Source organism: Carassius auratus, chromosome 7 (genome assembly GCF_003368295.1).
Source record: "Carassius auratus strain Wakin chromosome 7, ASM336829v1, whole genome shotgun sequence".
Taxonomy (NCBI): Eukaryota; Metazoa; Chordata; class Actinopteri; order Cypriniformes; family Cyprinidae; genus Carassius; species Carassius auratus.
The window spans coordinates 12154282-12181121 of record NC_039249.1 but is presented as its reverse complement, the minus strand read 5'-3'; the positions used below and the strand labels follow the sequence as shown (position 1 = coordinate 12181121).

At 38.0% G+C, this 26840-nt stretch overlaps 1 protein-coding gene across 1 annotated transcript; it reads right to left on the bottom strand.

Annotated features, from left to right (window-relative positions):
• Positions 1-1444: 1444 nt before the first annotated feature.
• mtmr10 (myotubularin related protein 10) lies at positions 1445-26591 on the bottom strand. The gene is made up of 16 exons (XM_026267347.1): positions 26074-26591; positions 25258-25318; positions 18745-18881; positions 17770-17842; positions 15283-15425; positions 8689-8782; positions 7449-7596; positions 6921-7008; positions 6537-6625; positions 5745-5875; positions 5317-5386; positions 5084-5154; positions 4632-4804; positions 4335-4505; positions 3388-3576; positions 1445-2538 (listed from the first exon to the last, which is right to left on the bottom strand). The coding sequence occupies exons 1-16, from the start codon at positions 26128-26130 to the stop codon at positions 1936-1938; spliced, it is 2298 nt and encodes a 765-aa protein (XP_026123132.1). The 5' UTR covers positions 26131-26591; the 3' UTR covers positions 1445-1935.
• Positions 26592-26840: the final 249 nt, after the last annotated feature.

The window sequence follows — 26840 nt, the reverse complement described above, 5'->3', positions numbered from 1 at the left end:
GAGGAAAAAGTAATGTGTTGTGTTGTGTAGCTTTTTAATATCCAGGGTGAAAAACATTTAACCGGTACACTGCAATCAGGGCCCACAACAAGGCACAGAGGATCTGTACAATATCCTTGTTTTAGTTTCTTTGAATAACTGAATAAATAGCAGTGCTGTTTGATAAATCAAACTGTGCCATTAGAAAACAAAACAAAACACAGTTTTCATACTCCAGACAGCATTAGTGGTAAACTACACACATACGGTGCATTACTTCAGACTAGTTAAAGGGTATCAAGGGAAAAGGGTAAGTACCAGTTCTAGGAAAAACAAGTAAAAGCATATCAATTGGAAGAAAAACTAAAATAAAAATACAATCCCCAAGTAATTAAAAAGGCTCCATATCAAACCAAGACATCACTGTCACACTAGTAAAGTAACTCTAAATAAAAGCAAAAGTTCACAGGTGCATTAGCACAACTTTCTCAAATGATAACGTCTAATCTGACACTCAGATACTGTTTGAGACACTGACTGCAATTCAAGTCAAATCAACCTGCTGACCGGCTTGAGCATCTTCGGTCACCTCCAAACAGTCAATCTGTGCTTTAGAAAGAGACGGGTCTCACAGACCGGAATCCAGCCAGCCGGAGAGGCACCCAGATGTGCACAGTTATTGGGTTTACATTGATAAACCCCGTCAATTCCTATATCAAGTTTCACAATTTTGGTTAATGATTTTAATACAGCTAACTATGGTTAGACCTTACCAGAAGGATTCTAGAAATCTTAAACTATTTTAGGATTAAAAGATAAAATATATGCACATTTTATACCATAGATTTAAATTATATAGTTCTACAAAAACACTATATGTGAGCCTGGAGCACTAAAAAAAAGAAAAAATTTAGTCAAAATGGTTGATTTTTCTTTTATGCCAAAAATCATTAGGATATTAAGTAAAGATCATGTTCCATGAAGATATTTTGTAAATTGCCTACCATAAATATATCAAAACGTAATTTTTGATTAGTAATATGCATTGCTAAGAACTTCATTTGGACAACTTTGAAGGCGATTTTCTCAGTATTTACATTTCTTTGCACCCTCAGATTCTAGAGTTTCAAATAATTGTATCTTGACCAAATATTGTCCTATACATCAATGGAAAGTTTATTTATTCAGCTTCCAGCGATGTATAAACCTGGTTTTGTGGTCCATGGTCACATATAATAAAGTTTAATTTGGCTCATCAATTAATGCATTAGGTATCAAGAACCAGGTTAATGTTATTTCTACATATACTGTCATTTTTAAGTTTTTTGTAAATGAATATTAGTAAATGCATCATGAATAACCGATAATAAAAAAAAATGCTTTTTGAGAATCAAATCAGCATATCAGAAGGATTTCTGAAGGATGATGTGATACTGACAACTAAAGTAATGACTGTTGAAAATTCACCTCTGCTGTCATAAGAGTAAACATTAAAATAGAAAACTTACTGACCCTAAAACTCTGAACGGTAGCATGTGTATTCACATGGAAATTTTATATTAGAGGTAAAAACAGTTTATTGTTAGTTCATGATCCCTAATGCATTACCTAATGTTAACAAACTGAACCTTAATATAAAGTGTTACCAGTTCTACTTCCTTTCCAACTAATGCCACAAGCTCCACACAAAAAATATTTCAAATATTTCAACACAAGGAGAAAAGTCCACACAGGCAGTGTACAACCGATCCAAACAATCCTAAGTCAGAAAGATGTGCGACTGGAGCTTTATATTCAATCATGTGCAAAAACAACCCCTCATTGACGGTCAACGCTCAACAGACTGATGTCCAGGTAACTCTCAGTACCACAAGCCTGCACATTCCAAATGAGACCTCAATAATACAAGATCTTCCTGTTTGTGTGACCTCACAGTGCTATCCCAGCGCTCTGCCCTCAAATCGTCTCATTAGCTAGTGTCTCCGTAGAGAGCCAGATCTTGGCTCCGTTGAGGAGCTTGCTGAGAGGAGTCCCCAGGACGCCGGGGCGACACAGGTTGCCCACAGGAGAGAAAGGGAATGAAGAGCTGAGGTACTCTGGAGGAGCAGGGGGCTGGTGAGGGGTCGAAGTCGCCTTGAAGTACATTTTGCTGTGCTCCGTGTGCAGGTTGTTAGGAGTACCTGCTGCTCCTTGGTACTGCCTCAGCTGGTTCTGGAGCATTTCAATCTCGTCTGTGAGCACCGAGAGCTTGTGGAAGGCGGTGATGGGGCCGCCCTGAGGAATCTGTGCCTCGGGAACCCAGCGCAGGAAGTAGAGCTTCCAAACAGAGAGGTGAGATGGGAGGAGCTGGGGGAGCAGCAGGCCCTGTAGGTCGACAGGACGAGAGAAGAAGTCCCGAACGAAGCGTTCCGATGGCGTCTCCTGCTGCTCCCGCACCTGAGACAAATCAGAACGGAGACGCAACACGAGGGAGTTCCGGCGTGACAGGGTGTCGTTCGGTCCGAGCGAGCCGTTTCGCAAAGCAGAGGGCAGACCCCGCAATGTGGAGCTGTAGTTTTTCTGAGGAAGAAGCCAAAAATAAATAATAAATACCATTATCTTTGCAGGGCTCTGAACCAGAAATGGACAACATTTTGACAGGAACGAAACCAGAAACAGAAACAAAAAAATAAACAGTTTAATTAAACAGTTCTGAACAGAATCGAAAATTTGAAATGGCCATTAACCAGTTATTTTATCATTCATTAGATATTTGAGTTTCTGTTAACCGATCATGAGTTTAAGCAGTACGGCCAAGGCAAATGAGACGTTGACGCATCCAACAAGTAAAATCTCTGCGTTTAGCTTTAAATTCATCATAGCTAAGTCACTGATTTAGGCTGTTTTTTTCCTCTCAGAACCCAATTGCATACGAGTAGCATTTTTTTTTAACCATGCAACAAACACTTTTAAATATCTCAAAAAATTATTTGATGTCTCTGAAGCCTTGACAGTATATATATATGTATGTGTGTGTGTGTGTGTGTGTGTGTATATATATATATACACACACATAAATTTTCCCAAAATCTAGAAAAGATGATGCTCTATTGGCTGTCTAAGCACAAGATCCCAGACCAATACTCTTGTTTTTCTTTTTCATTAAAGTAAACACTGAACTTTATAATTATTATTATTATAGGCAAAGAAAATGTTATTAACCTGTATTTTTTTCTACTCAAACCGGTTTTGGAACAATAATAATACAGAGGAATGCAGGAAAAGAAATTATAAATACCATTTCTGCTCAAGGTGAACCGCTTAAGTATTTTTTCTGTTTTTCAGCCTCGTTATCTTTTGCTGTTGACTGGTTTTACCTTAGAGACACTAATACTACTGTATACAGACTAGCAGAGATAAAAAGCTCACCTTGCTGCGTCTGTGTGTGAATGTCTTCACTGTGCCGTTCTGCACACAGGTGGCGATCTTGCCCACGTACAGGGGATTATTAAAGAGAGTCTGGTCTTTAAGACTGAACTGTTGAGACCAGTCCCACACCGGAGGAAAGCACAGAGCCTGGTCCTGCCCCAGGTGAATACTCTTACTGCTTGCGAAATCCTGAAGAGATAAGAGAGAAAGAGGCAAACAGACAGAGAAAGGGAGACGTCAACTAAAAGAGGTAAAATTAGAAAAAGAAAAAGAAAATAAGTACAATGACAAATATTTGTGACTTGATATGATATTACAATAACCTAATGTAAGATAGTGGCTTTTTGAGGGTTAGACAAAATGATGTGTAAATTTTCAAAAATCAATATTGCTTTGGAAATAAACATCCTACAATTAGGTCTAATAATTTTTTAAGCAAGAACTGATGACTGCTGCTAATAAAGAATTATAAAAATAAATAAATAAAATATATTTTTGAATATACTGAAAAAGCACACATCTGTTGTCACTTTGTCACACTGAAGACTGTAATATAGTAATTAACTTATTTCAAATTCCTACAACATTTCACAATAAATCACAGTTTTTTATGATTTTTTTTTAATCAAATAAATGCAGCTTTTGTGAGGATAAAAGATGTTTTTTTTGTAATATTTCAAAACCGTACTGAACTCAAACTTTCGAAATGCTAGTGTATAAATTTATATTTATAATTAAATATACATTTAAATGTATAAATGTATCATTATATATAGTATATTAGTTTAACTAAATAAACCAACAAGCATCTAACCCTGCTGTGCTCAACTATTTGATTTTGGGACTAAGGATGATAACTATAACAAGAACTATCAGGTTTGAATAATTATTAATAATCGCAACTAATTAATCAAAGTTAAATTAAAATTGTTCAAAAAGGATCTAACCCTGCTGTGCTCTGCTCTTTGTCGGGGGCAGTTAAAGAGGAAGGTGCTGAAGACGGGGACCCACAAACTGTCCCCCAGCACTGTCAGGTACACCTCAGTGAACTCAAAGGCTGCTGGGTACTGATTCCACAGCTGCCACACACAGTCCAGGAACAGCAAGAACACAGGAGACTGCAGAAAGAAACCATATTAACAGGGAAAAAAAACCTTCATATATTTGAAAGAAGTAGGCCACACGCATGCCTCATAAATGAACAAACAAGATACTGTAATTTAACTGCTATAAGCTGCATTAACCTCCTCTTTGTCGTTCTTCTTCAGATGGTTGCAGCGGTCGAGGAACCGATGCCCAGCCATCACCCATTCCTTCTGGATCAGACCCTGGAAGCCGTGCAGACTCCTGCAGTGAGGATCACACATCAGCTGCACCAGACAGGAAATCACACAACTCAGGTCCCGATCCTCTTTCTCTGTATACACACACATACAGAATGCAGAAGATCATTAATCACTTCACATAAGATTTACAAGACATCACATTTGAGATATTAGATTTCTCTATAAGAGACAGCAGAACAATTAAAGGAATAGTTCATTCAAAAATAAAAATCTGCTGAGAATGTCCTCACCCTCAGGCCAGCCAAGATATAGTACATTTTTAACATTTATTTATTTAATTTGGTGGGGGATGAACTATTCTTTTAAAGGAATATTTATTTGTAAAAGGGCTTTTTTTTTTTTTTTTTTACCTAGAAGTATGACAGACACATGTCTGCTCTCCAGCATATAGACTACCTCTACTGCATGCCGCAGAAATGTCCTGTAAAAAAAAAGCATACCACAGCATCAACAGGTTTGTTGAGACCTAAATAAACACCTAAGAATGCACAAACCAAAATATATGCCTGTTGCCATCATTTCTTGCACAAGCTGAGACGTCAAATATGCAGTTGGGTGACTTCTGGGTGTTTCTCAATCATACCTGACATACTCCATCCATCTTGAGCTCTCTAAGGATGACAGCCACTTCTCTTCAGACTCCTCAAAGGAATCTACAAATGCATATAAACACAGAAGCAAGCATAAGATGCATTAGAGCCAATGTCATTTCTATCGGGTATTAAGACACTTCTTAAATGCGCCTCCTGTGTGACCACTTGTGTTTACAGTTTAGATTTGTGACATGCTGCAAAGTGGGTGATGGCCGACTCCGCCTACTTTTGGCTTCAAAAACGCTCATAGGAAACCTACGGGTGACGTCACGGACAATACGTCCATGTTTTTATACAGTCTATGGTATTGGCACAACATCTCAAGCTAAATAATTAACATGAATAAGTCTGGTAAGGATTTTCTTAAGGCGTTAAAGTCTTATTCGATCAACCCTTTCTCCAGCAGGCTATTGATTACCTATAACACAAATCTGCCTCAGTTTCAGTAGAGCAGTCTGAATATCCTGGATGTTTGGGAGGTTTTTGTCCAAATCTGACTTGAAGACATCACTGCGGAGGGGGTGGCTCTTAGTGATGGCACTGGAAATCCTGCAGAAACACAGAGGATTTAACCACATTTTCTGAAAACGACTGTCTGTATTGAGCAGGTCTGGCAACCCTACTGAGTTTATGTTGCCAAATGATCGGAGACGAGCAAACAAGCACGATCAACAACATTGGATACAATTTCCAAAGACATGAAATAACATTTGGGAAAATAACTATTTATATACCGTATTTTTCGCACTATAAGTCGCACCTGAGTATAAGTCGCACCTGAGTATAAGTCGCATCAGTCCAAAAATACGTCAAGACGAGGAAAAAAAAACATATAAAGTCGCACCGGACTATGAGTCGCATTTATTTAGAACCACGAAACAAGAGAAAACTTTTCCGTCTACAGCGGCGAGAGGGTGCTCTACGCTGCTCAGTGTAGACTACAGGAGCACTGAGCAGCATAGAGCGCCCTCTCGTGGCTGTAGACGGTAATGTTTTCTGTTAGTTCATTTCTCTTGGTTAATGTCAAATTAATTTTAATAAATAAGTCGCACCTGACTATGAGTCGCAGGACCACCCAAACTATGAAAAAAAGTGTGACTTATAGTCCGGAAAATACGGTAGTATATTATCAGCTGAAGTGAACCTAAACTTACGGTTTCATTTCACCTTAACAAATCTCTTAATTAGACTGCAATTCTCTCTTTCTTACCGCTGCTCCACCTTCCTCTGCTGCTGCGGGTCACTGATGTTAGACATGCGGACCAGAGCGCTCCCACTGGAGTGATTCCAGCACCACAACTACAAAACAAAGTTCACACACATATCTAAAAAATACTCTACAAATGTCTGATATTAGCCTACATATGTTGACACACATGGTTGACTCACAACTATTAAGAGCAAGTCAATCTACCAAGACTATTAGGAGCTTAAATAAGATAGTTTCCCATTCTGCAAAGTTTTTAATCAAGACACAAACTGATGACTTTCTCTCTGACTTCGAGCAAAACAGACTGGGGTAATAAAAGTGATTTGTAGATTTCCTCTCCTTTCACTCCAAAACCAATAATCCAGTCTGGTAAAAGGCGCTCACCGGGATGCGCTGGGAGTAAAAGCAGCAGGCGTATTGCTTCAGATCCTGATCGGCTAGAGATACCGGAACCACAAAGAACTCTGGGAGACTGCAAACAACAGAAAAAGTAGTTCAATTTCCCACAAATGGCTCCTGACACTGTAAAGCGTAACCAAATGTGTGACGCTTGTTTGTGTCAATTTTATAAACACAGTGACCTGATACTGAACTGTGTGTGGATCAGTGAGATCAGTGCTTTCATTCCAGAGGATTACTGCAGAAAGGACAACATTCCTGTCTGTCTGAGCAGATTTATGTGAAGCGGTCATAATTAAATCAGTTATCCTCATTTTTGCAGAGATTTATTAGGATGACTAATTCAAGTTCCGTTTGACAATAGCAGTTTGTACTGCACATACTCATACCTGTGCTTCTGTCACATTCCCTTTCTACATGAAGGTTATGAGTCACGCAGCAATGATCTTCAGTGTAAGACGCTTATAAGACAAGCTGTTTGCAAAACAGCCCACAATTTACATGTAAACTCACCTGGGCGAGATGAAATAGCCTTGATTTACGGTACACACCCTCCATTCGGAGGCACCAGTACGCTTGATCTCTCTGTCCCAGTCTGAGGAGCAGTCGAACAGGGGGGTCTGTAGCCCCCCGCCAGGGTCAACACCGTTCACCCGCTCACCTGTAAAAACCACACGTGTACACGCTCAAACAGGTGCTTAGGGATGCCAACTCATGAGTGGTGAAAAATAGGACTTATACTATATATATTTTGTAATAATTAGATCATAATAATACATAAACAATAATAAAAAAAATAAAATAACACATACTAGTAGTAATGTACACATACTACCTAAAGTCTAGGGTCAGTAGGATTTTTTTCTAAAGAAATGAATACTTTTATTCAAAAAGGATACATTAACAGCAGACAGTAAACACATTTATAATGTTACGAAAGATTTCTATTTCACACAAATTTCAAATACATGCTGTTCTTTTGAATTGAATCCATTTAATAGGGAATCCTGGAAAATTCATATCTCAGTTTTCACAAAAATATTAAGCTGCACTGTTTACATTTTTTGTCAATAAGTAATGTTTCTTAAGCACCAAATAAGCATATCAGAACGAGTTGCTGAAAAGTCAGCTTTGCCATTACAGAAATTAATTACATAAAAAAAAAAAAAAGTATTTGGTATTTGACCTTCGGCCCAGTTTTTAATTTTGCTCACCTGACTTCAGCCAAGAATTTTCATTTCGGTGCATCCTTAATTAAAACAGTTTTTTCTTTTTATTGTAATGACATTTCACAATATTACTGTTTTTATTTTATTTTTAATCAGCCCTTGTGACAATGAGACTTAGTTTAAAAACAGTTTAAAAATGAACCGATCCCAAACTACTTTGAATGGTAGTAAACCAGCCCTTTTCAGATCTAGTTAAACGACATATTTTAACATCATTTTACATTGAAAGAAATATTGAAAGCATGCATTAGGTTGGCATTAGTGCTGGCGTCACATGCTCCTCTGATCAGGATCAGGTTACATTCTGTCATGTCTTAAAACTACATGTTACAATAATAGCAGCCATATAAATCTTATTATAGGGCCTGCTATTCATAACATGAGCACTTTGCATTCCCTGGAAAGTCTTCTCATGTCTTGACTTGCAGGGAAACTGAATGTATGGAAAGCTCAACTCAATTTGGCAGCTCTTGTGGAAACAGTGCAAACAATCTGCTGTCACGGCCGCATGAGTGTTTTCCTACCTGTTGATCCATGATATCGTTTTCCTACGTATTCAAAGCCAAAGAGTAGCTGTGGGTCAGCAGGATGGGAGTAATGAGCGATGGCCAGACAAACCTGTGAAAGCACATAATTCATTCACATTATGACCTTCACTTATTCACTGTAATTTCCTCAGAAAACAGAACTGAAATGTCCTTTAAATAAATTCCTCCTTTCGTCTCACAATACAACTGTTGACATTAACTAACAAAATGTTCCCAGACAAATTTACCCTCTCAAATTCATCAATGCTCCATTACAAGTGAGACTCTAATCTTTTAAAAAGGGATTTGGAAGAGAAAATGAGCATGTGCTGAAATAATCCATACATAATAAATACTTCTGCCACAGGCAGGGCACTGGAAAACACCACCTGAAGTGCTTGATTTAAATTCTAGGCACAAACTATTGCTAGAATGGTTGATATACAGTACATTTTTCTTTCTTTTATCTGTTTTCCTGCAACACCTGTTGGTCAGTTCCCGTTTATTCATTCAGAAGAGCTTTTCTTGGCACAGCTGTTGGATCCAGGCATGGAAACATTCAACAGCACTGTGCACAGAGCTCAAGCTAGGCCTGGACTTTCACCTTTACAACATTAGTAGTATTTATTTTGCTGTGTCTTACATATCTCACAAATTAGTCCTCAAATAACGAACATATTTTCTACATGACCGATGTCCCACTTTGGAAAGGGAATGATAATTCTGTCATCATTCACTCACTAATGTTTTCATACCATTTCATTTTAAAGGTAAAACTCACCCAAAACAAAAAATTCTTCCAAACCCATGAGACTTTGGGCCCTATAATACACCTGGCGCAATGCGACGCAAGTTGCAGTGCAAGTGTGTTTGCTAGTTTCAGTCTGGCGCCGTTCACATTTTCCCGTCCAGCACCACGTCGTTTAATTAGCAAATGCATTTGTGCTCATTTTTTGCGCCCATTGGCATGCTGGTCTAAAAAAAAGAGATGTGTTCAGGCACATTGCTGGCACAATGATATTTTAATGAGCTGAAAACAGACTGCGCCATAGACTCAAACCTGGTCTAAAGTCTTGCAATGTTTTTTCTTTGTTATTTAAAGAGTGTGTTAGTATAGGCGGGTCCGCAACGCACGTACTTATGTGCTTATTAAACACAGGGACGCACAGCAGCACACAAACATGCCAAATATAAAAAAATTTAAGGATTGCAATGCATACGATTTTTTTTTAGGCTAAATAAATAAATTAATTAATCAATTATAAATATATTAAATATATATATATGCCTACATGTCATAATGGATAGTCATCGCATGTATCAGAATTAGGCTATCTATTTGGAGCTCCGTTTTATCTCAGAGACGTGATCTGTCCTCTGTTCTCTTCTCTTCTTAATCCGCCGCCTCCACCTCCTCCATCGACTCTTACAGCGGACGACTTTGCAGCTTTCTTCACAAATAAGACAAGATCCATCAGTGACCAATTCTCCACACCGCAGACTGAGGAAAACTTCACAATGACCGATGCACACTCTTTATCCTCCTTCTCCCCACTCTCAGAGATGGACGTCTCCAAAATTCTCCTGTCCAATCATCCTACTACTTGTCCACTTGATCCTATCCCCACTCACCTCCTTCAAGCGATCTCTTCTTCAGTCATACCTTCACTTACTCACATTATCAACTCCTCTCTTCAATCTGGAACATTTCCCTTAGCATTCAAGCAGGCTCGGGTAAGCCCACTGCTCAAGAAACCATCTCTAAATCCAGCGCTTCTTGAAAACTACAGACCGATATCCCTTCTTCCATTCATTGCAAAGACACTTGAGCGGGCTGTGTTCAACCAGCTTTCTATGTTCCTTGGACAGAACAACCTCCTGGACAGCAACCAATCTGGCTTCAAAAGTGGCAACTCAACTGAGACTGCTCTGCTCTCGGTTACTGAAGCCCTGTGACTAGCAAGAGCAGCTTCAAAATCCTCGGTACTCATCTTACTGGACCTGTCTGCTGCTTTTGACACTGTTAATCACCAGATTCTCCTGTCCACCCTCAGAAAGATGGGAATCTCTGGAACTGCTCTCCTGTGGGTTAAGTCCTACCTCTCTGACAGATCCTTCAGTGTGTCTTGGAGGGGTGATGTTTCAAAGTCACACCACCTTGCTACTGGGGTTCCTCAAGGCTCAGTACTTGGACCACTTCTCTTCTCCATCTACATGACATCTTTAGGATCTGTCATTCAGAAGCATGGCTTTTCTTATCACTGCTATGCTGATGACACCCAACTCTACTTCTCATTCCAGCCTGATGACCCGACGGTAGCTGCTCGCATTTCAGCCTGTCTGAGTGACATTTCTAGCTGGATGAATGACCATCACCTTCAGCTTAACCTTACAAAGACTGAACTACTAGTGATTCCAGCTAACCCATTGATTCATCACAACTTCTCTATACAGCTGGGCTCGTCAACCATAACTCCTTCAAGGACAGCCAGAAACCTAGGAGTTGTGATGGATCATCAATTAAGCTTCACTGACCACATTGCTACAACGACCCGGTCCTGCAGGCTTGCCTTATTCAACATTAGGAAGATTAGACCCTTCCTGTCAGAGCAAGCAACCCAACTTCTTGTCCAAGCTCTTGTTCTCTCCAGACTGGACTATTGTAATGCTCTCCTGGCGGGCCTTCCTGCATGTACTGTCAAGCCTCTGCAAATGATCCAGAATGCAGCAGCGAGGGTTGTCTTCAATGAACCAAAAAAAGCTCATGTTACTCCTCTCCTCATCAGGTTACACTGGCTACCAGCAGCTGCTCGCATCAAATTCAAGGTACTGATGCTTGCCTACAAGACGACCACTGGCACGGCACCAACTTACCTAAACTCACTGGTTAAATCCTATGTGCCCTCCAGAAGTTTGCGCTCTGCAAATGAACAACGCCTTGTGGTGCCATCCCAAAGAAATTCAAAATCACTCTCACGGACCTTTTCCTGGACTGTGCCCAGCTGCAGGAATGACCTCCCAATCTCAATTCGTACAGCTGAGTCTTTACTCATTTTCAAGAAACATCTAAAGACTCATCTTCTTCGCCTGCACTTAACCTACTAACACCAGTACTTTTCCTTTTCTTGTCTTTTTCATTTAATAAAAAAAAAAAAAAAAAAAAAAATTATATATACACCTGGCTATGCGTTCTATACTAGACTAACTGAGACTTGTCATGGCACTTGTATTCTGTTGTTGTTCTCTTGTTGACCTGACTGCTTCTATTTTTCTCATTTGTAAGTCGCTTTGAAAAAAGCGTCTGCTAAATGATTAAATGTAAATGTAAATGTCTTTGCGCTTGCCAAATTCTGCCGTGTAAATAGCAAATCTGTCATGGCACCAGCGCAACAGGCTCTTAAAGGGAATGGAAGATGAGACTCTGATTGGTTTACTGCATGTTACGCCAAAAAAACACCCATTACTCATTAAGAGATAGGGACAACCCCTTTAGACCATGCGCCAGTTATATTATTAATATAGATATATTATTAATAGATTTATTTAAAAATATATTTTTTATAAAACCAAAAAGATTCCAGGCTTCCATTGTGTTTTGAACAAAAGTCTTAAGGGTTTGGAGGAATTTTCTTTTTTGGGTGAACTTTCCCTTGTATAAAAAAACAACATTTTTTGTTGTTTTTCTATATAAAAATATGCTAGATGTGTTAGACATGTTTAAACACTGAGCTTGTGTCTTTAGTAGCATCTTGTGTGTGAGACACACCACTCTAAAAACATGGCATACAAATAAAGAAGAATTTCCACTTTTACCGGTTTTTTATTCCACTGACCTGCATTTTTTACTCAAAACCACACTCTGTGTGAATGACCCTTAAATCTTGTGTTTCTCAAACAAAGAATTTAATGCTTGTCAGTAGTGGTAAAAGTACAAAACATACTTTAGCCATCAGTGTTTTCCAATGAAAACTCTAAAGAAGAAAACCCTGCACTAGGGACAAAAGTGCTGGAAATTAACAATGACAACTGTACAGACTGATGACACATTAGGTATGTGAATTGAAAAGCAGCTCTGGAATTTCCAACTGGATATTATAAAATTACCCAGTTTTATTTCCCCATTTCTTTTTTCCTAAATGCCTTTGCATTCATTCCACTCAGCAATTAATGACACATTAAAATTGAGAAACACAATGGCGTCTTGCCTTCAAAAACAGATCCAAAAACAGTATTTGACATTTACTTCCATCTTAGTCCAATCAGAGCCGAGATGCCTAGAAACATGCTTGCATCAGATTTCCTTAGGCTCTGACATAATAATAGCACCGGAATAAGCATTGTGCGTTGCAACGGCTGTCAAGGAAACGCACTCTACTCGTCCTTCACGTAAGCTCCTTCACTAAAGTTTAGCTTTCACTGGCACTGAGGAACAAAAGCATCAGGGATAAAACTTCAGGATAAATGTGCATGTTTGCTAAGCATTCAGAAAGATAGAGCCATGCTCAAAGGGCTTTTTGTGGTGCTTTTCTTGCCCCTCTCTCTCCCCCTTCCTTCACACATTCTCGGGAGCTGGCAGACTGTTTAGAGCTGAACTCTGGCACCTCTTTTTTTCTTCCTCCCCCTTTACTTCACTCCTTCTATACCTTTAGTTATTCCCCTTGGGGCCTGGCCCCTGTATTTGGTGGGTAACTGCAGGTGAAAAGCTTGGCTTCCCTCACCATCTTTTTCCTATTACTGAAAGGAAAACTCCCTTTTCCACTTTTCAAAAACATAAACAGCATGAATTGTAGCCTTTGACATTCCAGTGACTAATAAATGATGATTAACACTCATTCTAAAGATGCTGTGGAAGCCATGCATCTGGCTCTGAGTCATGCTTGTGACACTGCAGGAATGACGAACAGGAGGCCGTCCTCCTCTTCTGACAGGAGCACAATGTGGAATGTTCGTTTTACACAAAGTTCCACATTGCCAGGCAACAGCAGCTGTTGTGAAGCAACAGGATGGGTTTGTAGGCCGGTGTGAGTCACAGAGCTCGGAGTTCATGCTATGATCAGATCAGCTTGTATAAAGAGCTCTTTTTATCTGCTTTATGGCACACATGTATAACGGGAGGGAGAGAAATTCCTCAACAGGACATGCTTTATTTTATGAGGCAGAGATCCTCTGATGGTTTTGTTGTGAGCTTTCAAAACACTCCAATATGCTTGACCACTGCCATGTGTTTTTGGCCTTTTAACTCCTATCATTGAGGAAAGGAAAAATAAAATATATAACTCACCTTTAAAATAAAGAAAATTTTTGAACATATTTTACAACATTCTGATTCTCTTTTCTGTCAAAGATTTGTGAAATATAAAAATCAGATGAGACCGTATGAAAATAAAGAGAAAAAAATATATATTTCAAAATACATTAGCCAGCTATTTATTTGATCAAAATGATGGTAAAAACAGTAATATTGTGAAATATTATAATTTACAATGTAACAGTTTTCTATTTAAATACATTTGAAATTTAAGATTCTTTGATGAAAAGAAAGTTGAACAGACAACAGCACAGCATTTATTTGAATCAGGAATCTTTATGCAAGTCTTTACTCTCACTTTTGATCAATTTAATGTCTGAACAAAAGTATTCCTTTAGGGAAAGAAAATTGAATGATGTAATTAAATAATGTATAAATCTCTTTTTTTTTTTAAATCTCATTTTAACACCAGTGAATAAAATTTATTTTGCTTCCCTTGAGCTTGTTTTGGTCCTTTAAAGTGGTGTGCATGTGAAGGAGTAACTGCAACAAACATGAGAAGTCACATGAGAGGAACCAGTTCCCCCACTGTGAATGACTGATTAAACTGTCAACTAAACAATCCCAGAGTGTTATTACTGCAACGTTCCACAAATCGGTGAATAGACAAATTTAAGAAAATAAATGGCTCATATGAACTTTACCAAGTAATTTCCCATTTGAATCTAAATGATCTTTGAGTAAGAATCTACCACATGCCATTGGTTTGTGTCTCGTGTGTATGACGGGGTATAGCAGGAAGAGATGAATCTGGCTTCTCTGTGACTTGTCATTAAAGGATCTGCAGTCGGATCAGTATCCACCAGACAGAGAAGGTGGATGAAAGCATTGCTGTCTATGTAAAAAGACAAACGATAATCCCTTCATCCTACAACCTCTCAGTAGGAAAGGGGAGACAACGAGAGAAGAGTTCACTTCCTGAAACACCACAGGCCTAGAGTTCTAGGAATGGATTCTAGCTTAAGTAGGACACTGACAAAACAAAATGCAATCAATTCGCATACACAAAAAGACAGAACACAGACTGAGATTAATAGAATTCATAATTCCACTTCATTCCAGGAGAGGATCCAATAATATGCAGGAATTCCTTGTAAATGTTTACAATTTTACTTCAGGGACAAAAACAAACAACCAGACCCAGCAGGGGGCTGCTGTCAAACCCAATAGTCCTTAATCTCTCTCTCAGACTAATCCAAAAAGCGCCTGGAACGCAGAGGTGTGTGAGCATGTGTGGGAGTGTGCAAGGGGATGCGAGGTTAATGATTTCATGTGTCTTGTACCTTTTTAGCACTCTCGGGTCCAGCTTCATCGAAGCGGAATCGGATGATGCGGAAGTCTTTGCAGTAGAGGATAAGCTCAGTAGGGTTAAATTTCAGCTTCTGATTGGAACCTAAAATCTTCTGTTTCCCCTTAACATCATTCACTGTAGAAAAAAACACACACATAAAAGTCTAAGTTTGATTTTGTAAGCATTACTGATAATGAAAGTAGTTAGAGGACAGTTATGATGAAGAATTAGAATTGTGATATGGCAAGAGGCATTACGTGTCATTGGTGCTTACTACCAAGTTTACTAATCTCACTATTGGATTCTACACGTGATAGAGAGCGACGGGGTGTAATCTGTATTACACAATATTCAGAAAAATAATCTTAAATCACAAGAAATCATGACTGTGAAGTTCTCTTTTCCTACAGAAGTTCTAATTAAGACCACTTGTTCCGTTTTTCCACATTTGGAGTTCTAGAGAACATGAGACGTTATCTTTACCACAGAATGAGTTCCTCTACTCAAGTAAGTATATCCACTAATGAGCTGAGTGAGGAAATGTACCATATAAAGCCTATAGTATTATTAATATCAAATCAAATCACTACATTGCCAACATTATTACACATAAGCAGTAAATGAATAATTTTCAAATATACGTATTGTGCCCCTTAAGTTTTAAAGTAAATGTGCAGAATAACTTTCAAGATGAGATATGGAAAAATGATGATATCACTTCACTGTACAATCTATGCTTTACCAAAAATAAGGACTATATTCAACACTTGTCTCCACTGTGTCTCTCCGCATCACCGTAGTACAGTGCGGCTGACACAGAAGAGCGTACGCTGCTTGCGTTCAGCTCATATTCTCCAAATGGCCCTACAGTGAACGGAGAGACAAATTGTTGAATAAAGTCATTATTTTTGTTTTCTTCGCATAAAAAAAGTATTCTTGTCGCTTCATAACGTAACGGTTGAACCACTGATGGCAGATAGACTATTTTGATGACGTCTTTCATACTTTTCTGGACCTTGACAGTGTAATTTACTTGGCAGTCTATGGGACAGTCACAAGCCTCATGGTTTTCATCCAAAAATATCTTAAATTGTATTCATGAAGACGAACTAAAAAGCATATAAATATTTTTTTTAGGAGAAGCCTACTCTTGCATGTGACATCAAAAAAAAAGGAAAAAAAAAAAAAGAAACAATTATGAGCAGGTATGGTCTGTTGGAGCTTTCAGTCCTGTAATTAATACAGCATAGACAGCCTCCAAGGGCACTATTCCAGACTCTAGAGGTCACTCCGCGTGCCTTACTGACAGATTGAAGCCTCAAAGAGCATGCAGTGTGTTTTTTTTTCTAAGCCTGAATCTCTCATAAAGGTCTTTTGTTAAAGCCACACAGACAGGCGGAGAAAAAAAAGGGAAAAGAAGCAGGCTTCATGCTCTATCTGTTCAGCACAGCAATTCAACACTTGGGGGGCTAAGTCAGCATGAGGGGAGTGCAAGCATCTAACACAAACAAGATTAACCGTGGCCAGACCCAGGCTGCAGTCTGGCTGGATGAGCTCATCTATTCTACAGCTATGCTAAAAGCAGCCACCCAAACAGGTTCTGCAGCTATGCTACAGAGTCACAATTGACTGTATCACTCGCAGAAAAATCCAGCCAACTGGGTTACAGTCAGTCATCTAGGACACAAATGTAGTAGCAGTTTACGAAAAGAAAAAAGGAGAACAGACAGAAAGCGAGATTGAACTGGGCACCAAGGTACAGTAGGAAAAAAATAGAGATAGAGAGAACAACCAAAGAAATAAAAGAAAGAAACCAGTGATTTTAAAAACAAGGAGACATTCTATATAAAGCTGCATAGGGTCTGACCAGTCAGACGCCTCACAACATTTTCATTTAGGCTATTAAAAGCATGGTTGGAGTTTCATAGAGCCGTGTTACTCAAACTAGGGTCTGTGGAGCCTCAGGCATTTATCTCACACAGCCAGGACATCTATGGAAGATTTCTGGACGAAAGGATCGCAGTAAAAAAAAAAAAAGTGGAAAAGCCTATATTTAAATTAAAACAATTAACCAGATTAGCAACTAGATGAATCACAACTTTACAAAATATGACTTGAAATAATGCTTACATAATTTTAGGATAATTAATGACTATTTGCATATATCAAATCAGAAACAACAACAGATAAAAGTACTTACTATTGGTATGAAATTACACAAAATATTTTTTGAGAGCATATTGCACAAGTTGCTAACTGATTTGATAATGTTGATAATCTGATTTTTGGGGGTTTGGAGTTTTTGGGTTATTCAGTCGAGTTGTATTATTTATGTATCAAGTGCATTGACTAGAGCTTACGTGCTGAGCTGCTCTTTGATAGTGATTCAACTGACTGTAGAAAACAGCAGCAAAAAAACAGGTGGTCTGCAGGTGTTGGGAAGCGTGGTGGAGTGTGTGTCCATGTACTGCTGAATTACCTGTTACTACCTGCTCCACACAGGCCAGCGGGATATCGTGCTCACCCAAGAGGCGGTGGGTGCACTGGAATCTCTGGAAACAATAAAAAGACAAGGGTCATTTTTCATTCATCTTTTTGTTGACATTATCCAGTAAAGAGAAGCTCATGAGCTACAGCTGGCCTGTGTATGAACCAGTGTAATAGGTGACCTGTATGAGCTTTAAAGGCCTGTAATAATTCACCTTCTTTCTTTAGGAAAGCAGCTGATCATCTGTTGACTGAGGGAGATTATTAACGTTTAACTTATTTAACTCAAGAGCTGCATAACAGGACGGAGTGGCTATATAAGTTAATATGTGTAGCAGACTTCACCGGTCTGGAAAAGAACTTTGGATTCTTTTGCATGACTGGTCTTGAAGACAGAATTGAAATTCTGTTTGAATTTATTTCCCTTCTTATATGACCAGTTTATAAAGTCTAGTAGGGAGTAATACTCATGACACCGATATGAAAGGAATCGTATTATTATATTATATGAATTGTTAAACTGAAATGTATTTCAGCTATATGTTTACATATCTAATGCAGACCTGCTTTAGTCAGTACTTAAAGATAAAGTGTGTCCTTTCTAGTTGGAAGTCATCAGTAGTTCATTTCCCCAAAATGTTAAAAGCCCTGTGGCACTATCAAAACATCGTCATGACCAGTTATAAATAATTAAATATATTCAAATTATAACAAATCTATTGATTTATTTTCCTCAGCTATGTAGATACATTTTTTAATTGTAATCTATATATTTTTTTCTTCATTATATATATATATTTTTTTTATTATTTATTATTTATTTCTCTTTTTTAAAGTTGTGAGACCAAATAATAAAAAGTCATATTATTAACTAAAAACAAGTTTTGTGTTGAATAATATTCTATGATTTCATCACGGTTTATTGTCGCAGTAAAAAGGACTGGCTCTCAGAGAAGTCTGTGCTTACCTGTTGTGCCAGGGAATTATGGGCAATGAAGGAAACTTTGAAGTTAGTACACACGAGTTTGCCCCAGAGGTCATCCTGACAGCTTTCTGCTCCAATGCACTTCCTTACAAAGTTCGACTCGTTCACAACTATTTCACCTGTAATGAGGGAATCAGGAAGTGAATTTCAGTGAAAGGAAAACCACAGTCAGATGAGCAATGGATGATTAGCTGAATTTTGAACTCTGCTTATATAGTTAACATACATTAAAAGGAACTGCTGGTATTTGTGTTTAACGTGTATTATTGATTTGTTCTATTCTATAGTCCACTCCAGGTACGTGTCCACAATACAGCAGCAGTTTCTTATTAGTTCAGTAGTAACTTCTGGACTGGTGACCACTTGGGCTACACAGCTTTGCAGCGAAAGCCCTCTCCTGTGACTCTCCTTTCATGTTGGCAGAAAAATGATGCCCTATTAAAAGAAATGGCCTGTTGTGCAGACTAACAGACACATTAACTCTTACCATGTACAGAGGGTGCACATGCATGCTGAGAGAGTCATGAACGTTGGCTTTTTTTTTTTTACACAAACAGGAAGAGCTCAAGTTCAAAGTCAGGTGTACCAGTTGGTCACAGTGACATTTTGTTAGTACTAATAATACTCACATGTGCCAGTGAATCTAGAGTCTATGCTGAGCTTTAACATATTTAGAACGGATCTAATGTCATTCTAAAGAGACATTTATGCCAAGGACTATGACTGTAATGATAACTAAAAAAAGTTATAATAAACCCTTTCAAAAAAAGAAACTAATTTCCAGCAAAGGAACGATAAAAACATTGACAGCTGAGTCTGAATCACTTTAGCACTTGAAGCGGCAGATGACAAAACTGCAGAGCGGGCTTATATAATAAATAAAGAAATAGGAAAAAAAGGGCTTGAGTAGTCAAAATAACCAACATGCACATTTCTAATTCACACACGGTTTTTATAATTGTTGGCTATGACCAACATCTCTACTTCCGTCTCTAGTTGAACTTAAGGCACACAGATGGAAATAAAGAAACCCACATTCTGCTTCATTCTAAACATAGCACTTCCTCTCTTCACTCTAAAGATCATCCAGACACATTAAGAGCCTGAAATGAACAGAGATTTGTGTATATTGGAGAAGAAGAATCAAGCTGCTGAGAGGAAGAGTGAGGGAGAAGAAAACACAAATTCCAGCTGTGAGCACTTTGAGTGTTTGTCTCACAGCTGGGCCTGTTTCAGGGGTTACAGCAGGGCAGGGAGCAGGCTAGCGAAGATGGAGGCTGGGTCCTGTGACAGCATTTGCATCTCAGGCACAATACTGTTGAATGCCTCAATAAACGTCAAGACAGTAGGTCAGCCATCCGATTTTCAAAGAAAGACATTTAGCTTATGACTACAGCTGCTTGGAATTTGAGCTGCAGAATTCTGGAGAAAGTTCAGTATAAACATCCACAACTAATTTGGGTTAATCTGATAATGCATTAAGTTAAATTAAATTAAATGTCTTCAGTTGAACCTATAATACATTTAAAAACTTTTTTTTTATCTTTATTTTATCACTCCAGTGAGTGTGCAGATAAAAAAAAAAAAAGTCTTCTAGCTCATTTTAAGACCTCAGTATGAAAACCCACAATCTGTATTACACATCTTCTCACATATTCACACACACACACACACACACACACACGGCCACTCGCAAGTTTCAAACAACTTCCTCTTCTGCTCTACATGCAGCCTGGCCTGTAAATGGCCATAACTACATATCGCGTGTGTGTGTTCAGTGGGATTAACCAGCAGCTCATCCTCTCTGATCCACCAGTAAACAGCAGAAGATCAGGCCGGACTGCTGATGAGAAGGAAATGCAGATGGCAGTTTGGCAGACGCACTGTGTTTACAGCCAAACCGCCTCACACTGAAATACTCGTTTACTGACTAATCAATAAACAGCCACTGAAGATCAGTTGATAAAATCACATCTCATTGCACGATTTAAATAACACTTTATATTGGGACATTATCACACACACAACCAAGATTTTGAAGCAAGGATCCATTATTTATCAAAAGTTACAGTAAAGACACTGGTAATGCAAAACATTTCTATTTTCATTAAACTGTTTATTTATAAAAATATATAAATAAATAAAAATAAAATTTTCCAAAAAATATGATTCATATGAAATATGAAAATATTTTAACATGGGATATTATTTCACAAGTTTACTGATTTACTGTATTTTTGACCAAATAAATGCAGTCTTGTTGAGGATAAGAGACCTATTTCAAAAAAAATAAAAATAAAAATCTTAACAACCACAAAATATTGAACAGTAGGGTAATTTTAACTCGATCACATTAAATCTACACAGTATATACATCACAGAGACATGGCATTAATAATTCACACTTGACATTAAAACAACTTGATTAAATAACCCATCACAAGGTAAAGACAGTTTGCACCTAAAAATCACACCATCAAATATTTAGTTATGGTCATGTGATTAGGCTTCCTGTGTTTACATCCTGTTAGAAAGGGGTGTTTAGGTGGCTTGCATGTTTTATCAGTACACTTTTGGTTACATTTTTTTTTTTAGCTTTGAATGTGCACAGCAATTATAGTGGAGTTAAAAGTTAAAATAGTGCTGATGGCTAAAGCACAGACAGAAGATGCTGAATACTGCAAGTGTAGCACAGGTTGTTCTTAAAGTCGGCTCAAGTTCGGAACAGGGATTCTCTCTTGTTGCATTGTGCTGCAAAAGTTACACGTAAATTCAACCGTGCAACATGATAACAAGAAAAACAGAGAGACTGACAGAGAGAGAGAGAGAGTGAGGAGAGGGAGAGAGAGAATGTGTACGTGGGTTTGTAAAAGAACACCGTTCATGAGACAATGGGCATGTTTTGTTGAGATGACTAGGCACCACTGGGCACTGTGTGTAGAGAGCAGTGGAGAGATTTAAATAGAGCAGTCAAGTAGGAGGTCAACCTGAATAGATACATTCTACTAAAATGTCACCAAATGCAGGACTAAAACAATCCTTAGAGAATAACTAAGACAGACTAGAAGCATTAATTAATTATTATACTGTATGTCCACTGCAAGCATTATATCCATGTTGACTTATCGTAAATAGACCTACAAGATACACTACTATTAAAAAATTTGGGGTAGGTAAGACCTTTTGTATGTTTCTGAAAGAAGTCTCACCAAGGCTGCATTTATTTAAGCAAAAGTACAGTTTAAACAGTAAAAATCAGACTTTTTTTGAAAAATTAAAAAAATTGTTTTTTGTTTTTCTGGAAATATGTATTTTACAGCATTTCATAAAATGTACAGCATTTCATTTGAAAAATCTTTTGTAACATTATAAATGTCTTTACTGTGACTTTTGCTCAATTTCACATGTACTTGCTAAATAAAAGTAAATACTTTCGTAAAAAAAAAAAAGAGGAAGGCCTAACTTCACCACACCGTGTGCCACCCTACTATCATCACGGTCCACAAAACACAGTGACAAGGGAGTTTTGTTTTACTTTTAGATGAGGAACTAAAAAAATGCACAGCACATCTATTTTGGAAACAGGGAAGGTTCATCTTATGTGGCTTAATTATAAGGAGTGAACGCCTAAACGCAGAGTCCTTCTCCAGACACCACAGCACTATAGTCACCTTTCTGTGTGTTTCCCAACACTTCTAGGAACAGAGAAACTGTCCAGATGCATTAAAACCTCTACCATCAGAGAGGCGGAGCTGATGTGTGTTGTCAATGGCTTGGAAATAGCTTTTCTGACATTGCATGGGTTAGAAAGGTTAAGACTGAACAAAAGGCAAAGTCTCACAGTTATAAGACTGAGGTTGAAACTACCTGTCAGGACATGAAGCCTTCATTCAGAAGAACCAGGACATTAGGATTAAAGGTAGATGGGTACACACCCAAATTCAAGTGTGCTTGGCAATGACAATTACTGTATACAAGACATACAGGAACAGTTTTTTTAAAACCATGATGGAACAGAATCCAAGTCCTACAGACACGTCTTCATGATATTGACCTCTTGAAGTGTTTTGAATGTGTTAAAGCCAAGCAAACAAGAGCCAAACAAGCTGATTTTTCAGTTTATCATTCTGATGTTTGCCTACAGATCAACCACTAGCTCTGCACCCATATATGCCTAAACTACTTCAGACTTCTTTGTGCTCCAGAAGCTTGCGTTCTGCATGTGAACAGCGCATTGTGGTGCCATACTAAAGAAGCACAAAATCCCTTTCACTGACCTTTACCTTCACTGTTCCCTGCTGGTGGAATGACCCGCTGGACTCAACCCGAGCAGTCTTTAGACATTTTCAAGAAATGGAAATATATTTTTTCTTCTATTATCTATTATTTAACTTTGCTACATGTAATTAACGTTAGACAAACTGTGATTTGACAAAGCACTTACATATTGTTGCCGTTTTGTTGGTTTAATTGTCCTCATTTTTAAGTCACTTATAAAGATCAATTCATCTGCTAAACTAATTCAAATGTTAATGAAAAGGTAAATAAAATTATTTCATTATTTACTCTCTCTCGTGTTGTTCAAAACCAATATGACTTTCTTTAATGGAAGGCACCATGCACTGGTCACTCTTTTCCATGCAAACAATTTCAAAGCTTCAAAAAGTGAAAAACAAAAGAAAAGATAAGATTAGTCTATTATGATTTTTTGTTTTGAATCAAATTATAGCTTTGGATCTTTTCGTAATTATACCATTCTTTTGAGTTTGATCTTTTAATGAACCAGTTAATGCAATGCACAAAACAGGTCTGAGGCTAAAATTTACAGTAATCCGGAAGCATTTGAAAACATCTTTTTCTGTGAGTTTTGGCCTTCAGTCCACACTGAGGTGGCTCTCTGAAGATGCTCTCTTAAATGCATAGAGTTAAAAATGCTGTCTTCGCATTGTAGTGTGGACAGTGAAAAATTCAAAAACAAAAAATTTTATCCTCCTATCCTTACACCTGCTTTATTTACAATTCTCAAATAATGGAGGGTGTCATTAAAATGCTGTCTAGAGGAAGCTGGCGCGTCACAGATCCTCTATAAACACTTCAGCTGTCATCAAAACCCAAACACAACAAACCAGGGCAGATCACAGGCTCTTTATGAAAGGCCACGCATTAAAAATTCAGAGGCTGCACAACTGCAGGAAACATGTTGGATAAGATACACACACACTTCTCTCCTGCCAAATGTTCACTTCACAATAGCAGAAGCTGATTGGTGATGCAATGGTGAAAATAGAGAAAAGGGCAAAAGACAACGGATTGCTATGGAAACTAATAGGCGGCCTTCTGTTAATTCGACAATGTACCAAGATGTGGCAGATTGAACAGAAAGGGACAGAACTACCAAATTATGAAAAATCGTTTTTTTTCTTATTCAGGAGACACTTTCTGATCCAAAGTAATTTACTGTATAATTTACAAAAGAACAACCACAGTTCATGAACCAGCATATTCATTATCTGCTACACTAAGCTAGCTGAACAAACTCTGAGTAGGTTTAGAGTTGACATAACCAAACCGGCTTAGATCAGATTCAGGGGTTTCACAACATAAACATTCTCAGTCAATTCAGGGTTTGATCCAGTGTTTATGATTTACTTGGGAGCGGGAGCACTTTAAAGTTTGCCAACTGCAGTGAACAGCCAATCACATGAAACATGGAGAGCATCAGTTCGACTCACACAGATCACATCTCTGCTGAAGAATAAGCGGTTGTTGAAAATATCATGAATTTAAATGCATTTATGAGACAGAAAATAAATACTGCTGCGGTCGCAAAAATTCAAGAGGCTCAAAAGAACATTTCTCATTTTATAAATGAAAGTGAGTAGTTAATTTAGTTAATTAATAATTTCAATACGTTCAATTAAAAGCATTATGTATTGTAAAGCTTGTATTTATATTTACATAAATTAAAATATGGATATTAATTCTGAAAATATAGGTGCTTATATGCAATACATTAATGATAGAATAACAATAAACACTTCAAATCACCAAACCATCTTCACACTTACATTTTTTCTCCTGAACATAGATGGCACACAATCTCATCTCAACACATTTAATGATTGTCTGTGCTCTTCTTAATTGCTTGAGCTGTGAACTACTTTAATTTGGAGAATTTAATTTGTAAGAAAATTTAAGAAATGCAGTTGAGTGAGTTTATTGCGTTCGATATATGTCCCTTTGCTCACAGCTGATCTTATAATGGTGACGAACACAAGTAAAAAACAATCCATCTTCTTGAACCTGAAAAACCAGAGTTCGCTCAAACTTATCTGGATAGCGACTGAAGCTGGCTTTGTGAAGCAGGCCAACAGGGTTCGAACCAAACATTCAGTTGCAAGACCAAATCTTCAATTACTAAGCCACACCACCCCAACACTGTGAAGGTTACGAGTTGTCTGCCAAAAGAACTGATGCACCTTTTTTCTGTCTTACCTGGTAAAAGTTTCGCTTCTAGTTTCTTGATGGGCAGTTGAGGACTTTTCTTCAAATCAGTCTGTGTAAAAGATTAAGATCACTTAATATCACATAACTTTCAAGTATGCAAGACAATGTAGATCTTTACACTTAAAAAAAAATTATCTTGACAATACGGCACAAAATCTCATTTCAACACATTTAATAAGTGGCTATCCTCTTCTTCAATTTGTCGTTTGATCTGAATATCAACATTTGTAATCAGGTTTTGTGAATAAATGATCAAATTTTGTGTCTCAGCGAATTAGTGATCTGTGATGCTGCATTGGGTTAAATGCCAAATGTTTTTGTGTCTATATGTCAATGGGGAATTTTGACACACTAGTTCCTATTATTACTTCCACAAAACTTCCATGAGTTAGAAATCATGTTATTCATTCATTCATTTCCATTAGTAACACATTGGCTAATGCATCAACGTCCTGCACATGTTAAACTTGTATCTAAATATGCTACAAGTTGAAAGTAAGTTACATGCACACTGTTCTTAAAGGACTGCATCCAGCTCCATCTTATCCTATGGTACCGCTGAGGTCATTTTGGACGAAAAGTCATGAACAAAGTAACCACTGAACAGCTGACACCTGAGTCACGGAGGATACCACTATCAAAACAAGTGAAGTCTTGACTACGAAGTTAGCAGTCGTCCAGATGTCAAACATATGGAGTGACAGTCTTCTTAACATACATATACGTTACAAGCGCAGAATAGTAAAGGTTTATGATGACTCTGTCTTTAGCTGCTAGTCGTTAGCATGCTAGTGTCTCACTCACCTGAAGTGGAGGAAGATAAGACTTAAAAGTCGGCTTCGTTTGTTTACCGGAGAACATCGTTTAAGCGGGAAGATATGACAAAAATGCGAACTGTAAGTGCATATAAGAGCAGCCTTAAACTCTTAAAGCGGTTTCGGGCTACTTCAAAGCATTAAATCCAGGGTTTCTTCAGTAGACGATGTGTTTAAAAGCATAGTTTCCATGAATGCAAAGGCAGTATTTAGTCTGTGCTTTGCATGCAGTAGTATCTCAGCTGGATGTGGTCTGTCCCGCTGAAGTCTCGTCGTTAGCGGCTGTCACGCTCAAAGTTTTGCTGCTTTAGCTTCCCGCTGTAAACGTTCACGTCATGTTCAGTCTTCTCGTCTGAATCAGAGAGAGTGTGTGAGTACTGTTGTGCTGCTGCAGCAGACCCCTTCAGTCCTTTAGTTCACCGTCCGTGTTCAGTTCAGCCATGTTTATGAGAGGAGTAATGGGGAGGTGCAGCGTGCTTGAGCTCTGGACCACAAAAAAGAAAAAAGAAAAAAAGTGAGCTATGGCGAGCCCTGTGGACCATTGGAGCGTTTTGTTTTTATGCGAATATGCATGTTGTTTATGATATATAAATATATATATATTAAGTCCTTTAATTAAATATTTAATGCAAAATGTGAACTTTGAGCTAGAATTTGTCATTCTAAAATTTGAGAATAATCTTTATATGCCCAATATTTAAATGCTCTAAACTGCGTTGCAATGTCGAAAAAAGCTCATTTGCATATAAACATATT

Bases quoted from the DNA above. Each gene is read 5' to 3' on its own strand.
- mtmr10 (XM_026267347.1), bottom strand. From the start codon at position 26,130: ATGTTCTCCGGTAAACAAACGAAGCCGACTTTTAAGTCTTATCTTCCT. The intron at 17,843-18,744 runs GTAAGCACAGAC...TATTGTTTCCAG, and splicing joins ATAATTCCCTGGCACAACAG to AGATTCCAGTGCACCCACCG. The intron at 5,876-6,536 runs GTAAGAAAGAGA...GTGTTTCTGCAG, and splicing joins CAGAGGAAGGTGGAGCAGCG to GATTTCCAGTGCCATCACTA.